Genomic DNA, 19,917 nt, shown 5'->3' with positions numbered 1-19,917 from the left:
ACTTCATGAACCAACCTCTGCTAGCTTCAAACTTTTCTTCTGCAGCGTCTTTGCCTCTCTCATCCTTCTTAGCATTAAAGAGAGGACTTTACTGTGGATTAGGCTTTGGCTTTAGAGAATGTTGTGGCTGGTTTGGTCTTCTATTCAGACCACTCAAACTTTCTTCATATCAGCAGTAAGGCTCTTTCACTTCCTTCATATGTTCACTGGAGTAGTACTTTTAATTTCCTTTGAACTTTTTGTTTGTATTCACCACTTGGCTAACTGGCACAAGAGGCCTAGGTTTTGGCTATCTCAGTTTTTGACATGCCTTCCTCAATAAGATTAATCATGTACAGCTTTTGATTTAAAGTGAGATACATGCCACTCTTCACTTAGAGGCCATTATAGGATTAATAATTGGCCTAATTTCAATATTGTTGTGTCTCAAGGGAATAGGGAGACCTGAGGAGAAAGAGAGAGATGGGAAATGGCCGGTACCTGGAGCATTCAGAACACACACATCTATCAATTAAGCTTGCCATTTTGTACAGGTGTGGTTCATGGCACCCCAAAATTATTACAATAGTAACATCAAAGATCACTGATCACAGTTCACCATAACAGATACAATAATAATGAAAACGTTTGAAATACTGTGAGAATTACCAAAACATGACAGGGAGACACAAAGTAAGCACATGCTATTGGAAAAATTGCACTGAAAGACTTGCTGGATGCAGGGTTGACACAAACCTTCAACGTGTAAAAAATACAGTATCTGCAAAGCACAATAAAGTGAAATACATTAAAACAAGAAATGACTGTACATACCAATACACCTCGTGGACACAGACATCAGAATCTTCAATAAATATTGACAGATCAAACTGGAATGCAAGAATGCTTCAGTACTTGAAAATGGATGTATTTCATTTCATTAGCAGACTAAAGAATAAAAATCATAGGATCCTACTAATAGGTGCATAGAAAAGCATTTGACAAAATTCAACTTTAATTCATATTAAAAAAATCTTTACACCTAGGCATTAGAAGAAAAGTTCCTTAAAGGGCATCTACAGAAGTTTACAACACGGTTTCTCAACATTGATACTGTTGATATTTTGGATGGATAATTCTTCATTACAGATTGGAAAACTCGTTGTTCAGATGTCAGTTCTTTTCATATTGTTCTATAGGTTCAATGCAATCTCAAAGTTTTAGAAACTTTTTTTGTAGATATAAAACTTACTCTAAAATTTATATGGCTAGGCAAAGTAACTAGAATAGGCAAAACACTTTCATGAAGGAAGAACTAAGTTGGAAACTCAAATTATCTGATTTTAAGACTTACTGTTAAGATGCAGTAATCAGTGTGTTATTGGTAAAAGCTTATACATATAGATAAATAGAATAGACCCAGCACTTTGGGAGGCCGAGGCGGGCGGATCATGAGGTCAAGAGATCGAGACCATCCTGGCCAACATGGTGAAATCACGTCTCTACTAAAAATACAAAAAATTAGTTGGGCATGGTGGCATGTGCCTGTAGTCCCAGCTACGCAGGAGGCTGAGGCAGGAAGATTGCTTGAACCCAGGAGGCAGAGATTGCAGTGAGTCAAGATCGTGCCACTGCACTCCAGCCTGGCGACAAAGTGAGACTCCATCTCAAAAAAAAAAAAAAAAGGATAGAATAGAGAGTTTGGAAAAAGATACACATAAATATGCTTGATTCATTTTGCTAATGCAAAGACAATTTAATGGAAAAGTGATAACCTTTAAGAATAATAGGCTAGGATTAATTGAATACCTGTGTGCAAAAAAAAAGTGAACCTTGTTGCTTACCTCACATTTAGCTCAAGGTGGGTTATAGGCGTAAACACAAAATGTAAAAGTATAAAACTCTTAAACATGTAGAATGTCTTTGTTTAATTAGGCAAACAGATTTTAGATATAACAACAAAAGTACAATCCATAAAACAAAAAAAATTGATAAAGTGGACCTCATCAAAATTAAAAGCTTTTACTCCCTGAAAGACACTGTTAATGATAAGACAAGGCATAGACTAGGAAAAAATATTTGCAAATCACGTGTTTGACAAAATGATTGTATGCATAATATACAAAGAATTGCTATAAAAACCTTAATAATATGAAAACCAATCCAATTTTAAAATGTTCAAAGAGTTGAACAGATATTTCATCAAAGAAGATGCGCATATGGCAAGTAAACAAATGAAAAGATGTTCAACATCATTAGTAATTAGGAAAATGCAAATTCAAACCATATTAGGTGGCACTACACACCTTTATCAAGCTCTTTTGGGGGTGAGGAGCAAATTTGAACTCTTATACCTTGCTGGTGGGAGTGCAAAATGGTAGAACCTCTTTGGAAAACAGCTTGTCAGTTTCTTATAATGTTAAATATACTTTTATTTCCCAGTAGTACCAAATCCCACACTTTTACTAAAGAGAAAGGAAAACATAAGTTCACACAAAAACCTGTTTATAGCAGCTTTATTCAAAACTGTCAAAAACTGGAAACAACCCAAGTATCTTTCATGTGATGCCTGGATAAACTGTTGTATGTTCATACACTGGACAAGCTCAGTAATAAAAAGGAAAAAAAATTTCCACACACAACAACATGTATAAATGTCAGATACATTATGGCTAAATGAAAGAAGCAAAACCCTAAAGGTTACGTATGATTCCATTTATATGACATTCTAGGAAAGACCAAACTGTAGTATCAGAGAATAGATAAGTGGTACTAGGGATTAAAGGTTGCAGGGTGGGGGTTGACAATCATCATGATGAAGGAGTTTCTTTGCATGATGAAACTGTTATGTGTCTCATAATCATGGTTATGTGACTCCATCTGTTTTTCAAAACTCATAGCAACAGCAAATTTAAAGAATAAATGTATAACTCCCCCAAATTCTATTGCTTCCCATTAGAACATTTTAAAATGGGGAGGATCCCACTTTCTGATTATAATATATAAGATTCTAACTCCTTGATCCTCACTTACTTTAGAAAGCTGGACAATTGTCACAGAGCACCATAAAAAGAAGTCCCAAGGAATACTCCTTTACCATCACCCCTCCATATTTTTCTTGGCCAAGTATTACTTCTACTTTTTCTCTGCTTTGGAAATGAATCATAATCTGAGTTCCCTGTTCTTTTGCTGAAACAGATGCCTTAAATTTGACACTTGATGTATACTTTCTGCTTTTTTTGGCTTCCCTCCACCCACAAATTTTTTTTCTTACAATTTTTCTATTCTCTTTACCTCATTCATTCTCTTATTCAACAACAAATTAGGCCCTGTGATGGGGGCCCAGGATATGAGATTAATAAGGTATGCTTTCACATGAAACTCAGTCTTGAAAGGTAGAATAAGGACACATTAACAAGTAATTGTGTGTACTAATGTCATCAAGTCATAATAGAAATATATTAACGAGCATGATGTAACACAAAGGAGTAAATCTTTTTCTTGGATGGGTGAGGGAAGGCTTTATGCAAGAAAGAGGCATAGAAGTACCTCAAATGAAAATTACAATTCTTTAAAATGTCATCTGTGACTTTGATTATTTATGGACTGACTAGTAGGCCACGTAGATTAAGAAAAATAGAAATTTAGCAGTAAAGTCATCAGAGACAACATTGTAAACTTCAGCTTGGTGACATGAAGATGGGATGTATTAGTGATTTTTGTAAAGTTTATATGGAAAATAACTGATTAAAATGAAAAAGTTAGCCAGGTGCAGTGGCTCATGCCTGTAATCCCAGCACTTTGGGAGCCAAGGCGGGCAGATCACTTGAGCCCCAGGAGTTTGAGACCCACCTGGGCAACATGGTGAAACCCCGCCTCTAGAAAAAAAAAAAAAAAAAAAGAATTGACTGAGCATGTAGGCGTGCATCTGTAGTCCCAGCTACTTGGGAGGCTAAGGTGGGAGGATCACCTGAGCCCAAGGAGACCAAGGCTGCAGTGAGGCATGATTGTGTCACTCCACTCCAGCCTGAACAACAGAGTGAGATTCTATCTCCAAAAAAAAAAAAAAAAAAAAATGAAAGAAAAGAAAAAGCTGAGTATACCAGACAATATCGACTGTCAATTAGAAATGTAGCACTTATTAAAGAAAAAATGATTAAATGTAAGACACTGTTAAATTGCCTATAATTTAATCTGCTAATTATACTTATTAACATTTGGCTTGCTGACTCACATTCAGCTTAGATTTTATATTGATTCTTAATATTTTTTCCAGTTATATTTGTGTACAGCTAATTTTTCCCCCACAAGTTACTGTTCTCTACCCTTATCAGTCTTTTGATTTTTCTTGACTATATCAGGCACATTCTACCACAAGGCACCATTGCACTGGCTGTTTCCTGTGTAAGGAGCACACTTCTTCTAGTATCTGAATGGTTAACACCCTCATCCATTTGAAAACTGCTCAGTGAGGTTTAACCCTTCCACTATATTTGAAATAATAAATCACCTCCCCTCCTTTCAACCTCAAGCACTCCTGACCTCTTTCCCCTGAGTTACATTAAGTCTTAACTTCTAGCATATTATGTTATGTACTTATTATGATTATTGTTTATTATCTTTCTTCACCTCCACTAAAATGTAAGCTTTACCAGGGCTAAGATCTTCATCTGTTTTGTTCATTGGTGTGCCCCAAATCTCTAGAGCAGTGCCTACGATATGGCAGAAACTCAGTCATTATTTGTAGAAAAATTGATGTAAGAGTAATATTTTCTATATTTTTTTTCTGATAGGACTTAGATTTGGACTCTTAAAACGAGTTAGAACTCCTGTGACTTGACATTTTAGAATTTCTCTAATCCAATTGAACTATTATGATACCTAAGCATTGCTCAGGAACTCTGGCTTGAACCTCAAAGCTCTTCCTGACTTAGATGATAAACAGTTACCTCCCCATGAGGCCATCTTTTGAAGTACAGTGTAAACACTGTTAGAAACAATGGATAATCATAAACCTGTTCATTTGGCTTTTGAGTTTTCTTTGTTCATTTTTGAAGATTTTCCAACTTTTGTTGGAAAATGAGACTTAAATTGTTTCTGTAGTAACATATGAACACAATTCATCCAATAAAATCCCATATACTCAGGCCAAAACGTGATACCAGAGATAAGAAATTGGCTCTTAAGGTCACCAGAGTTTGGCTTTTAGACAATGGGAGAGGCCACTCTGAGAAACACCCTTTTAAGTTATGTACTTGGAAATTTAGGAAAGCTGAAGCAGATATTGTATCTCAGAAAATCATCGTATTCATGTAACTCTCAAAGCATCCGGGGTTATGTATACCTTAGTAAATTTGATTCAATGTTTTAAATTGCATATGGAATAAAATGAATCTTATATTAATGTTTTATAATACATTTAAAATTTGGGAGAAAAGAATAACTACATAGTTTCTAAAAACAGAGAGTTACACATTTTATATAATATAACATATACATATATATATACACATAATCTTGTTATGTTAACTTATATTTATTTAGAAATGAAATTGAATATATTTTCATGTTTTTTTTTTCATTTTCTGTTCATGACTTTTGCCTGTTTCTTTTGTGGAGAGAGTTTTTAATTACCTTAAAATAGGAAAAAAACTATTTATTATCATGTGGAACTAATTTTTATATAAACCCATTTTGATCAGTAGTGACCTTTTTTCTCCGTTGATTAGTCTTCATACGTGATTACTGTTGGTAGTTTGTTATTTTATAATTTTCATTTGAGACTTTATGATTTCTGTTTTAAAACATATGAAATATTTTTCTTATCTTAGTTCTGTAATGTTTTATATTGTTTTGAATATCTAAAATTTTATAACACAATTCTCATATACTTGGTTACTTGCTTCTGTTTGAGTCACATTATTGTAGCACTCTTAATTACTATGTTTGTTATAGGTATTTCTGGGTGAACAAAATCTTATTATTTATATTTATTTATAAGGAAATATAGACAAAATGATCTTTATATTTTATAACCAAACTAGAATTTTCAAGGAATCATTTTCATTTCCCAATTTAAATATTTACTTATTTACAGAATGAGAGATTTATTAATGGTTCTAAACTTTTGTACGCTGGGGAATTTTTCAGGTTTATTTTACATGAACATCACTTTCAAAATCTCTTCAAACAAAATGATTCAAAATTTACATTTGGCTTCTGGGGAAGGAGAATTATCACAAAGAAGATAATACTATGAAAAGAGTTAAATAAATTCTACTATTGATAAAATTATCTGAGATATTTTTGAATGTCTTCTTTACAGTAAGAGAGTTAAAGAAATGTTTTAGTCTACAGTATAATCCAATTTCATGTCTTTAACAGAAATTGATGATCTCTGATGGTAGTTCATGTTTATGTTTATTTATCTGTTTGTAGCCCTTTGAGTTTCTGTCAGAAAATTAATAAGACATTTCCAGTTTGACCTTGTGATTTTTGCAAATTAGCATAGAGCAATTTTCAGTACTTGTAGTGAGCAAGTCATACTTTATTTTTAATCATGGAAAATTGCTTTCTTATTAATTTTGCTACATAATTCAACATTTTTACTTACTTTATTGCTCTAATATTGCTCATCTAAAGAAAGTAAATATTTCTCATTTTATAGAAGAGGGGAAAGATTGCACAATTTAGTGGACTTTGTTCATTTTAGGAGGGTATCATAATAATAATCTCAGTTCCTACATCTTTCTGATGTTCTAATTTCATTGAGTTGTCCTTTTCAAAATCATTTTATGGTATTATTACCTCTTTTCCTTAAGGTGAACAATATCGCTGCAAGCTGCTTTGCTAGAAGTCTAATGATAAATTCCCATTCTGATGTATTATTTGTTCTAATGTATAGCCTAATTAAGAGTTGACTGAAGTATGTTAGAATTTTGAATGCCAAATATTTATGTGTGTTTGCATATACACTATATTTTTATTTTAAATCTTTGAATTTTTAAATAGCTCTCATAGATTTTTTTTTTAAATTTTTAAATTTTTTATAGAGACAGTCTCACTGTGTTGCCCAGTCTGATCTTGAACCCCTGAGCTCAAATGATCCTTCTGCTTCCACTCCTAAAGGGCCAGGAATACAGGTGTAAGCCACTAAGCCTGGGGCTTAGATTTCTTGGTATAAGAACCTGAGATGACCCCATAGTACAGATATATTTGATATAATTTAAAATATTTTTATTACTCTTATTATCCATAAATTCAAATACTTTAATTTGATGAAGGGTATTTTCATTAATAGTTGTCACTGTTTAGTTGATTGCCATTGTTCATGTGATCTATATTTTTATTTTATTAAAAATTTTTTACATTTTCTTTTCTTTAAAGTTATGACTTTTAAACTTCAAAAGATTTGCACTTAATAAACTTCAAAAGATTTGCACAATTTTGGTACTCAATATTTCAAAAATTATTAAATCAATGAACAAATGCTTTGTTTCTAAGGTGTTAATACCTACCACCTACTGTAAATGGCATTTTAAAGCAGTATTTTTAAAGCTTAAGAAAAGTTATATATAATACTACATTTTAACTTCAGAACCTGTTAATAGATGAAAAATGCTGTATAAAAGATAGTCTCATTGTTAGCTGAATTACAGTACTGTAGCATTTTTAACTGTTGCTTCACTGAAACATTTTCCTCGTATATAAATACAAAGTGGAAGATTTTAAGCAACTCGCCTTAACAATATTAGTAATAGAATATGTTCTATATGATACTGCCAATTTATAGACAAGACTTGTGAAAAATTTGAATTATTATCTGATCACTTATAGTTAGTTTTATTTGTTTTACAAATGGTAATCCATTTACAGACCATTTTATCTAGGAGTCTTTTCCATAATCCATCTTGGTACATTTATATAAAGGTATCTACCTGCAACTTTATTAGAAAAAAATATATATGCAGAGAGAGAGAAAAAAATAGAATAAATATAGCAAAAGCTAAAGGTTTACTTTTTGCATAAGTGTTAAAGTTCATCAATTATATCAATCACGATAGTGATTCAATGATCAAAGAAATGGAAATGAATAGAAAACAAAGTTGGAACATGGCTGACATGAAAAATATAGAAGAATAAATATCATATTCATGAATTAGAAACATATTCAGTCTTATCAAGGAAAATTTATTTGTTTAAAACAGTGGCCAGTAGTCTTTTCTGTGTGAGGGCTAATTTCAATATTAATAAAATTATGAATCAATTATTTGATATTGAAAAGTACATGCTTTTTGGGTCAGGAAATGCTGTCTGTCTTCAGTATTCAGTATAGAAGCATTCTTCTATTGCATATCCATCTCTGAGTTGATTCTGCCTTTGCCTGAAATTTCAGAAACTTACTCCTGTAATAACTATATGGTATAATTATACTGTTGTATTTGAATGCATTTTGTTCTTGAGCAAAACGCTTTCTGAACCTGGTTTCTTTGGTCTTGTCTCAACTATTTTTCTAAGCTACATAGTGTTAAATACTGTTTCACTTTCTTTTAACGTTATATATTTTATAACAAAAGGTTTTGTTTCCATCTCAAATAAGAACCCCTTCTACAAACAAGCCCTGGGCCACTTTGAAATAATGTGAGATTTGTCATACACTTGTTTAAAGAGCAGCACTTCTACTTCCTAAGGATTTACATTTTATATAAAAAATATTTATATTCCTTCCCATTACATGTTTCACTACCTCATGTTTTTCCCCCTTCCTTCTGGGGTTGTCAGTGAGAACTCTAACCAACCAGAAAAACCAACTGACTAATTATCCTCCATCAGTCAGGTCCTGCCTATCTCCTAAGGAGTAGGTCAGCTTGAAGTGACAGAGAAAACCGATCGCTGGGTCTTGGCAGCCTTGTCTCTGGGCCTGCTTTTCTCATCTGTAAAATGAGAGTTGTTGAAATTTGACTACAGATAACTTGGAATATAGTGGATTGTTGTTTGGTCCAGATATTTCTGGTTGATTTTAACTTGTCTAGGATGGTTTAATCGTATTAAATTATAATTAAAGCAATTACATACTACAAATAAGTGAAAAATTTAAGAAAATTTTCCCATGGTCTTTCACAGCCAAAATGAAAATCAGGGCACAGAGGCTAGCATACTAACAGCTTTTTAAAAAAATAACAAACATAATCTAGGCCAGACATGGTGGCTCACAACTGTAATCCCAGTGCTTTGGGAAACCACAGCAGGATAATCCATTGAGCCCAGGAGTTTGAGACCAGCCTGGGCAACATAGCAAGATCTGGTCTCTACAAAAAAAAAACGTAAAAACGTTAGTTGATCCTGGTGACATGCGCCTGTAGTCTTAGCTACTCACAAGGCGAAGGCAGGAGGATCGCTTGAGCTCAAGAATTTGAGGTTGCAGCGAGCTATGAATGCATCACTGAGCTCCAGCCAGGGTGACAAAGTGAGAACCTGTCTCTTAAAAAATCAAACACAAAAACCCTATAAACTGAGTTTTGTGCTATTTTCAGTAATTGTTTCCCACCTTATATGAGGAATTGGTTAAGAAATGCCATAAATCTGGTCATGATATGCTTATTTGGTAAATTTTTTGTAGTAAAATTTCTTTAAGTCAGATTTTCATGGAAATTGTTTTTACTTTGATAAGTTTTTAGATCTATAAATCACAAATGATATAGAGAACTTTGTTTTAGGACAGAGATAGTAAATGTGGTTTAAATATTAGGAATTGATATTATTTGCAATGAAAAGCATTCTATTCTGATTTACATTTCAATGTTGAGAAATTTCATTTTTGTTTGTTGTAGTTATAGCAAGAACATTATGTTCTAATATGAGCTTTAACTAGCGTACCAAGTTATAGATCCTTTTGGATATGTTTTTCCAAATTTAATATTTGTTTAAAATGTTATGGAAGTAAGAGGATAGAGTGAATGGCAGATGCGTAGATGTGGCACAACTGTATGTATCTCCTTCCTTTCATTTTTCATGTCACATTACTAGCTGTATGTGTTTGTCTTTTATTGGTTTTATAAAGGATCTAAGTGTTTGGAAAGATGTGGGACCATGTACTATTGGAGATTTCAGTGTTTGACTATGAGAGAAGGAAATGTTATTTTTTGGGAATGTTATTTCAGAAATTTGGCTTTGGAGTTTTCCCATATTGTTATACTAGCAATTTCCAAAAAATATAGCAGAAATTTCTAGTACTTTTCCAGTTGGTGATTGTTAAACACGAGTTGGAAGCTGTAACAAATAAAACAGTGTTTTTGATAGAGTAGGCATTTAGTCAACACTGGTTAAACTGACCAACATTTTATATAATATCTAAGTGCTGCTCTCTACAGGGAAGAAAACATAAAAGTTTTAACAATTCTTAGGCAAAAAATGAATGGCTACATTTCAAAATATATTTGTTTATAACTTTTAGAAAAGTTAACATTAAAAAATGTGTATTTATTTTTAAACTTGGAAATTTTCTGAGCCATATAGTTCCAAAGTGAGTGATTTTTTTCCTAACCAATCTTATAAGTTCTGAGGTGCATGGCCGGCAAGTTCAGTCAAGCTGTTGCTCCTTTGAGTTCTATTATACTCATCAGTTTATTATATCTGAGAAAGAATGATGGAAGTAAAAGTAAACAGGAAACAATTTCTGCTCACATATTTCTATGACTTACAGACACCTTAGCCTCTCCAATAGAATAAGCTACAAGGAACTAGCTTCATTTACTTACCAAGTGTAGCTCATATTTATCTTAACAGAGTTCATTTATTTAGTAGGTAAAAGTAGTGTTTAGTGCTTCAAAATTATATGTAGCCATCTTAGTTGGGCTATTCAGTTTGGAACTGTAAACATGATGGCAGGTTTCTTAAATATCTGTGTGTTGTTGTTGTTATTTTTTTTTTAAAGAGATTTCCCAAAGTTGCAGATGGCTGGCTTATCTCCAAATACCTCTTCAAGGTACTCTATGCTGGTGATGTCTCCCGCCACTGAGCTGCACGGGAGCATGGAATTGACTTTCGGGGGAGGGCTGTATCAGTTAAGTGATCTTTTTTAGTACATTGCATGGGTTTTGTAAAGCCTTCTTTTTTGTGTGTTTTTGTTTTTTTAAATCCAGAGAGCACAAGTATGCTTATGCTAATTTTAAAATTAAAATCTTGTAAATCCACACAATATAATAACCTATTTACTTTTTGAGTGCTGTATAATAATAAATATTACATGTGAAGTAGGAGCTCAGGGAAGCTGTATGAATATTCCAGTCTCAGTAAAACATAGATGTGGCACTGTAAACAATAACTGCTTTTTCATTCTTGAACCATTAGTGGGAATGTATTTGTTAGTTTCCTTTCTCCCAAATAGAATGCATACCTTTATTTACTTATTCAAACCTTTTTTTAAATTGAGTTTCTGCTATATGCAAAACACTGCTGGACCTCTGTACTTAATGATCTAGCTTTCTATATTTTTTGCTTAGAAAAGCAATATAGTCATTATTTTTAAATAGTAGAACAAAAGAGAAAAAGTAAAAAACAAATGTCATTTCCTTAATTCTAATTCCCACAATTAATCCTTTCAAGCAATTTTATCTGTTTTATGTTCTGTACCTATAGTCTTAATCACTACTGACACACATTATACTTGATTTCTTCAGGGGTGCACATTTATGTGTAGCTCTCTGTGTGGACTTCAGCTGTCATGTATGATTTCATTCCACCAATACTTTAAGCCTTATGTTAATAATACTGGTGGAAGGAAAAAAACAAAACGTTTGTTCTCCATTTCAGAGAGAGTAAAATTACTGGGATAAAAAAGCCTAGTAAATTGATTCAATATTCAGATTTTTGCTGAACCTGGTCATCTTAATCTTTTTGTTTTGGAAAATTAAGAGTTGACTAATTGTTATGGTATAGACACATACTTTAGATATTTGTATGTTTGTGATAAATTCCTTACTAGTGAACTAGACATTACATTGTCAATACCAAAGGATAATAGTTACATTTTATAGGTGAGTAACTGATTCTTAGTGCCTAAATGATATACTTGAAGTGTCCTGTAAGTAGCATGTAGAACTAGCAATGTAAGTACAATTGAGTATCTAATGTAGATTCTGACTTCCTCAGATTCAATTTAAAGTGTAACTAATTATTTTTAAGTGTTTATACTTGTTCTATTTTTTAGAACATTAATTTGAGATTTTAGTTAGAAAATGGATTAGTGTCATAATTTTACCTTCAAAGCTGGATGGTCTAATAAATATAAACCTCAACTAATAATAGTACTTTTTTAAAGGAAAAGTTTCTGACCTTTTACAGAAATGGAAATTTTCTCTGTTTGATAAAATAGTGGATAATATTAAACTGGCTTTTATAAATTAGCAGTAAGAAACTTGGGATTGCTGCTACAAAGTTTAAAGTGAGAACTCCACAAGTTTTTTAAAGGAACCAATTTTCTTTAAGTATCTGAAAGCTTTTGCAATGACATCAGAGTGGTTTATTAAAATGTGGTAGTACTATCTTGTCTTTTGTTGATTGTCTAGATGAATAATAGCTCAAAGGTAATAGTCTTTAATATTGTCAAGTAGGTGATATATTTTAACTCTAACAGAACTTTCATTTGTGAAATCAGTTTTTCATTCACTATTTACATAGCTAAGCACTATTACTAAAGATGGGGAATTAAGTCACTTAACAGATTCATTTATATTTTTATTATATTATGCAAAGCTCTTGTATCAGCTACTGCTTAGTAGAGAACCACTTTAGAAAAATTAATTTCTGTTCTTAGAAGGTCTTATTCTGGCCATAAAATAAGATACAAACAAAACACAGACATATTGCAAAGTGTAAATAAGTATCTCACTTAAAGAGTATAGAAGAGTAATTTTAGAGTAACTTTGGACCCTAGAGATCACAGGCAATTTTTAGGTCCTGAAGATGAGGCAATTTAGTTGGAAAGATAATCACATAGCTGGTCAGTAACAGATTGTCTTTTAGTCTAGCAAACTTTTCACCATTTGTTTCTGTGCCTAAAGATGAATAGAGTTGGATTGATGGGATGGGAATATGTTTTAAAAAGCTTGTTTAACTTTCTCATTGGGAAAATGTTAACTTCCAAGAACACTTATAATTGAAAGCATGTTGTATACGTATATTCATTGAGAACTTTAAAAAGGGAATTCTGTTAATGACAGCATATCTCATCTTTGGAATAACATTTCTTCAAGATATAGAGTAGTCAGTTTCTTGCTATATGATTGTCTTTTGTGGTTATTTTTAAAGGAAGTCAAAGTATTTGTGGAGTGCTTATTTATTACTTCAATATTTATTTTTAAAGGCATGAGTAGCTTGTAACTTTGTTTTTTAATTTTCCTGTTAAGTACAGGTTATAGACTTTTACTAGCGGTTAATCTGTATTTACATAAAAGTGATGTTCGAATAATATCACAGATAACTCATTGAACACATCTATTATATTGAACTAAATTAAACCTTTCTATAGATGCAGAAATTAATTATTTAGATGAAATCCTAGGATATACAGACAATTTACATGAAAGCTTGTTTGGAGGTTCTAGCAAGACAATCTACCTTCTCTTGAAGAATATCTTTCTGAATATGAAAAATTCAGTGTCTTGAATTAAAAGCTTCACTTTGGAAGTGATGCACATGGAAAAGGAAGGAAGCCAGAATCAAGCCAAGTCATCCTCACATCTAATTTGTAGAGCAGATAAATGTGTTATGAAGATCTTGGTGGTTGATTTATGGCTCTGCAAGTCATGATGATATGCTATCCTGTCAATTGCTTAGTTTCTCAGTTTGTAATCTGGGAAATCTTTTCATTATCTTTTGGGTAAAAGTCCTTGTAGATAGTGTGCCCCACCTATAACAGGAGTTCCAAGGATTTAGTGCCCACTCCTGTCTGCTTAACCTAACTCTAGTTTTCTAGTTTTTCTGTCTCTGTTTTCTCTTCTCCAAAACAGGGCTTTTTTTAATATTCTTTGGTTTTCTTTTTTTTTTTTTTGAGACGGAGTCTTGCTCTTTCTCCCAGGCCAGAGTGCAGTGGTGCGATCTCGGCTCACTGCAAGCTCCGCCTCCCGGGTTCACGCCATTCTTCTGCCTCAGCCTCCCGAGTAGCTGGGACTACAGGCGCCCGCCACCGCATCCGGCTAATTTTTTGTATTTTTAGTACAAAATACTAAAGAACTGACATTTTAGTTTCACCGTGTTAGCCAGGATGGTCTCGATCTCCTGACCTCGTGATCCGCCCGCCTCGGCCTCCCAAAGTGCTGGGATTACAGGCGTGAGCCACCGCGCCTGGCCCCTATACTCTTTGGTTTTCAACAGCTCTACTTTGAAACATCCTACAGTTGTTTTCTTCAGCCATCTGAAACTAAAGAGAAGGTTTAAAATGACATTACAGAAAAGCAAACCATGTCCTTTGCCAAAGTCCTGGACCCTTGTACATTTCCTTAAAAAGGAAAGTCTTCTTGTTCATGGACAACCTATGCTTTATCTTTCTCCGTGGTTACCTATTTGGATTACCACTATAGGTGGTTGCCATTGGCTAATGCAATGTTGTATTTTCCCTTGCCTATTTCTCTGACTTCTGTTTCCCATATTGTCCTTTTAGAGAGACTTAAACTTGCCACAGAATCTTGGTGGTACTCTTTCCTTAAGATTCTTTCCAGTGTGTAGTACTTCATTTCTTGAGGGAAGTCTGGCAGCTGTAGCTCTCATTTTGAAATTATAGAATGATCCCAAATAATAGAAGTCAAGGAAAATGAGTTGAAGTTAGAAACATTTGAGGAAGTAACTTTAGAATGGTTGATGATGGGAGTAAATTTGGATTAGGGAGTAAGTTTGGAAGATTTCTCTAGATTCCAAAGCAAGTAATGTGAAGAATTTAACTTTGCATCTCATTCCTACTTCATTTTGTGATGCAAGGAGAGCTTGGTCCCTGTAACTACTTGTATGATTACAGTAATAACGGTAGTAATAACACTTATTTTGAATTTAGTATGCACTAGACTCTTTGCTACTTGCTGCACATACATGATCTCATCTAATCCTTACAACAGTACTATCCAGTAGGTACTGTCGTTATTTTAAATTTACAGAAGAGGCCCAGACTCAAAGCCCATGTTCTTAACCACCAGTCATCCTGCTTCCCCTCCAAATGGCTAACAAATTGAAGACATGAAAAGTGCCCTAGAGACAAACTATATTGAGGTATTGTATCAGGAAACTTTTAGTTAAAAGAAGAGAGGGAGCAGAAGAAAGTGATGGAGAGAGATTAAGAGGGAGAAGTCTGTAGATTTCTAAGTAGCAAAATTTTATTTAATTTTTAATTTTTTATTGATTATTTTTTGAGACTGAGTCTCTCTCTGTCACCCAGGCTGGAGTGCAGTGGCACGATCTCGGCTCACTGCAAGCTCCACCTCCCAGGTTCACGCCATTCTCCTGCCTCAGCCACCCGAGTAGCCGGGACTACAGGCGCCCGCCACCATGCCCGGCTAATTTCTTTGCATTTTTAGTAGAGAGGGGGTTTCACCGTGTTAGTCAGGATGGTCTCGATCTCTTGACCTCGTGATCCTCCCACCTCGGCCTCCCAAAGTGCTGGGATTACAGGCATGAGCCACTGCACCCGGCCGCAAAATTTTATTTTTAAAGAGACATTGAATTATATAGTTATTAGAATAAAGATTTATAGATGCATTTGTTTTTATTTATATAAAGAAAAATATATTTGTGCAAAATATTTGATGTTTGTAATCTATCATGCAAACACTAGCAGACTGTTATCAAAACTATTGCTATAAAAATATACTAATTGGATTTTTTTAAATTTAAGTTTTTGTGTTCATTGCAATTAAGATTATCTGTGTTGTGCTGATTTATCAATTTAATTTTTCAGCAAGTATTTATCGAGTGCCTATTGTGAGCCAAGCAAGCACTGTGTCAAGTGTTAGAAATTGATCTAAAATAAGACGAAATTCCTGCCTTAGTGATCTTACCACCTAATATGTGAAATAATCAAGTAAAGAAATACTTTTGAGGAGAAGTAAGCACAGGGTCCTGTGCCAGCAGAGGGACTAGCTCTTGGGATCATACAGGGTTTCTGGAAGAGGCCTTTAAAATGCCCTGAATAATGAATAGAAGTTACCTATCATGACTTGTAGGATTTCTGTTGGTTGATTAATAATAAGTACATCACTAGAAGTACTAGGGGGCGATTTTTAAAAATTCAAATGCCTACATCTTCCCCTAAAGATTTTGATTATTCAGTTTGTGGGGAGGCTAGACATGAGTATTTTTTAAAAGCAGTCCAGTTACACTAATGTTCTGCCATGGTTTGGAACCACTCAGATATTATCTCAGACATTGGTCCTAAAATGGTGCTTGCTGACAAGAACACTTCTTGATGTTGCTGTAGAGAAGTAATTACTGAGGAAGGGAGGATTTAAAATAAATAATTAATTCATGATGAAAAAAGCACTTATTTCAAAATATGAAAGCAAATCTTTCTACATGAAGATTAAACAACTTTCCTAGGGAAGACTAGTCATTCTAGACAACTAAAGAAAGTATTAAGATGTCTCTCATATTCCACTTAAAAATAGTGAGTGTAGAAAATGTTTCCTGTGAAACTAATATTCAGAGTCCTGTATAGAATTTTTTTTTTACAGAGTCCTTCTCTGTCACCCAGGCTGGAGTGCAGTGGCTCAATCTCAGCTCACTGCAACCTTCACCTCTTGTGTTCAAGTGATCATCCCGCCTCAGCCTCTCTCAAGTAGCTGGGATTACGGGCACACACCACCATGCCCAGCTAGTTTTTGTATTTTTAGTAGAGATGGGGTTTCACCATGTTGGCCAGGCTGGCCTCGAACTCCTGGCCTCAGGTGATCCACCCACCTTGGCCTTCCAAAGTGCTGAGATTACAAGCGTGAGCTACCATGCCCAACCATAGAAATATTAATACTAGTATAACCTATGCACAATAGAACATTTGGTCATGAACGGATACATAGTTAGCCAAATCTGAAAGATTACAAGTTTTTCATGAGTTCTTAACTGGAAGAGAGCAAACAAATGACAGTTAAAGGGGAGCTTTATAGATGAGAATGGTTGGGTAGGTGGTTTTGCATTATTAGTGACTATAGGATGCTAATTGATTTTATTTATTTATAAAGTAAACCACACATTGTATACCTTTTTTGAAGTATCCTTATGAAGAGGAGAAAAGAATTATGGTGGTGGGGTTTTTTTTCTGTTTTTTTAAGTAGAGAAAGGTTTAGAATTCAATTGGTGACATTTATTAATGCTTAACTAGAAGCGCAGGAAGGTTCCTGTGTGCTGTTTAAGCGACTGTGTTAGACAAATAGGATGTTAAATGGCAAGATATTTCTAGTGTCTAGTCCTTTTCATTTAGTTTGATTTTATTGTTAAGACTATGATCCAGACTCATTAAGTAAATTAAGTAAATTTTCCAAAGTAACACCACTAGTTAAAGATAGAATAGGACTAGATTTGCGGCTTTTTGACACCTAGATTGGTGGTGCCCTTGCACTATATTACCTTTATTTTTCAGAATTTTATTCTTGCATTTTCAAGTCTGGTTTTATTTTACTTTTTAAGATTTTATATCGCAATTTGTCTCCTGAAGGTCAAGTAACCTGGTTTGGTTATGAAAGTCCTCGTAGCTTCTGGGACTATATCAGAGTGGCTTGCCGGAAAGTTTCACAGAATTGTATCTGCAGCATTGAAAATATGGAAAATGTCAGTTCTTCTAGAGCTAAGGTAAGACATTGGTCAGAGGCTCATTTCTATTTTTTTTTTTTTCATTGCATGTATTTGGAATAGCAGGAAGGTGTGAAGCTACTTACTATGAATTTCCTTTTCTTAAGAAGCATAATAAAATACTTCCTGTTCTGTGATGTTTCTACATTTCTTGAATTATCTAAACTAGTGGCTCTCAAATAATGTTCAGCAGAACCCTGAAGATGTCCAAGACCCTTTCTTTAATGGGTACATAATGTCAAAAATATTTTTATATAATATCAACATGTTATTTGCCTTTTCACTGTGTTGATATTTGCACTGCCAATACAGACACAATGGTGGATAAAACTGTTGGAACCTTAGCACGAATTAATGCAGTGACATCAAACTGTGCAAGCAGTCTTGAGTTCTTCCCCACCATGCACTCAGTATTTTCTTTTAAAGGCAGTTTCAACTTAAGAATGACCATGATGGTGCGGGAAACATTAATTCTTATTAAATCTCAACTTTGAGGATCTGTCTTTTTAATATCCTGAGTAATAAAATGGGAAGTATGCATAAAGAATTTCTGCAACATACTGAAATATGATGGTTGCTTCAAGAAAAACACTTGTACAATTCTTTGAATTGTGAGCTGAACTAGATACTTTTTAATGTAATATGATTTTATTGAAAAGAAAAACTTATAAATCATAATTTTTTGGACTTAGGCATTTGACAGATATTTTCTCAAAAAAAGAAGAAGTTAGCCTATTACTTCAAGGAAGCAGCTGACAGTATTTGTTGCCAATGGTGAAATCAAAGCTTTTAAGTAAAAACTAGAATTTTAGAAACTTGTGTTCACCATCTTAAGCTTCATAGCTTCCCAATATAGAAAAGCTTTTTTAAAACATTGATGTTGATATCAACAAATGTATTTTTTAATTATTTAATGAAATGTGTCAACATTTGATGGAACTGCATAACTTGTATTTTCCAAATGATCCATTCGTGGAATTACAAAATCATGTATGGGTAAAAAGATCAATTCAAAGTGCAAGGTAGGTCAGTAGATTTAATGTACTATAGTATGAAAAAGTCATTAATATGATTACAGAAACTTACCATTTAGTGAGTTTTGATCTAGAACAAAAGAAAATATCTACACTTATCTGAAAAGACTATTAAAAGATTCCCTTTCCAACCATATATCTGTGTGAAGCTAGATTTTCTTCATGTACTTCAACCAAAACAACACATTGTAACAGATGGAATGCAGAAGCAGATATCTGATTCTCTTGTAAAGACATGAAAGAGATTAGAAAAAAATGTAAAACAGAGATACTTTTCTCACTAATATTTTTGTTTAGGAAAAATAGTAATTTTTCATAAAAATGTGTTATTTAGGTTAACAGGTAATGGGTATTTTATTTTATTTTATCTCAGGGACAGGGTCTTGCTCTGTTGCCCAGATTGGAGTACAGTGGTACTATCATAGCTCACTGCAGGCTAGAACCCCTAGGATCAAGTGATCCTCCGACCTCAACTTCTTGAGTAGCTGGGACTACAGGTGCATGCCACCATGCCTGGCAAATTTTTTAAATTTTTTGTAGAGATAGTATCTCTCTTTGTTGCCCGGGCTAGTCTAGAACTCCTGGCTTCGAGCAGTTTTTCTGCTGCAGCCTCCCAAAGTGCTGGATTACAGGCGTTGAGTCACCATGACCAACTTGTTATTTTTGAATTACCTAATATTTAAGTTTCCAGTTTTGACTTGCGATACAGTAAATTTGGTAGATATAGCCTACATAAAACTTCCTTGGGGTCCTCAGTAATTTTTAGGATTATAAAATGTCTGAACTATTGAGTCAAATGGATTGAACATCCCAAAACTGAAAATGTGAAATCTCAAATGATCTCAAAACTAAAACTTTTTGAGCACCACCATGATGTTCAAAGAAAATGCTAAATGGAGCATTTAATGCAAATATTCCAAAATCAGAAAATACTCAAAATCTGAAATACTCTTGTCCCAAGCATTTTGGAAAAGGTATACTCAACAGAAAGTTGAGTATACCTAACTAACTCAACCAATTAACTCAACTCAGGTATCAAATAACTAACTCAACTCAGGTATCAGCTTTAATGTAGTAG

General features: G+C 33.7%; 2 protein-coding genes across 13 annotated transcripts in view; one reads left to right on the top strand and one right to left on the bottom strand.

Moving 5' to 3' along the window:
- Nucleotides 1-19,917, top strand: part of RUNDC3B (RUN domain containing 3B) — a 206,080-nt gene that overhangs the window by 61,547 nt on the left and 124,616 nt on the right. For 7 of the 12 annotated variants that reach the window (XM_055272827.2, XM_055272825.2, XM_055272829.2 and 4 more), the window contains one exon: nucleotides 17,672-17,805. In XM_055272827.2, the coding sequence (XP_055128802.1) occupies nucleotides 17,672-17,805 (134 nt within the window). Of the gene's footprint in view, nucleotides 1-10,912; nucleotides 11,042-17,671; nucleotides 17,806-19,917 lie in introns of all 12 variants that reach the window. The other 5 variants (XM_055272822.2, XM_055272828.1, XM_055272823.1 and 2 more) reach the window with 2 other exon arrangements.
- The window catches only part of ABCB1 (ATP binding cassette subfamily B member 1), a 220,939-nt gene that overhangs the window by 189,450 nt on the left and 11,572 nt on the right, over nucleotides 1-19,917 (bottom strand). The gene's annotated exons all lie outside the window — the stretch shown is intronic.

Source organism: Symphalangus syndactylus, chromosome 3, assembly GCF_028878055.3.
Source record: "Symphalangus syndactylus isolate Jambi chromosome 3, NHGRI_mSymSyn1-v2.1_pri, whole genome shotgun sequence".
Taxonomy (NCBI): Eukaryota; Metazoa; Chordata; class Mammalia; order Primates; family Hylobatidae; genus Symphalangus; species Symphalangus syndactylus.
Note: the sequence above shows the minus strand (reverse complement) of the source record. Positions and strands in the feature narration are given on the sequence as shown.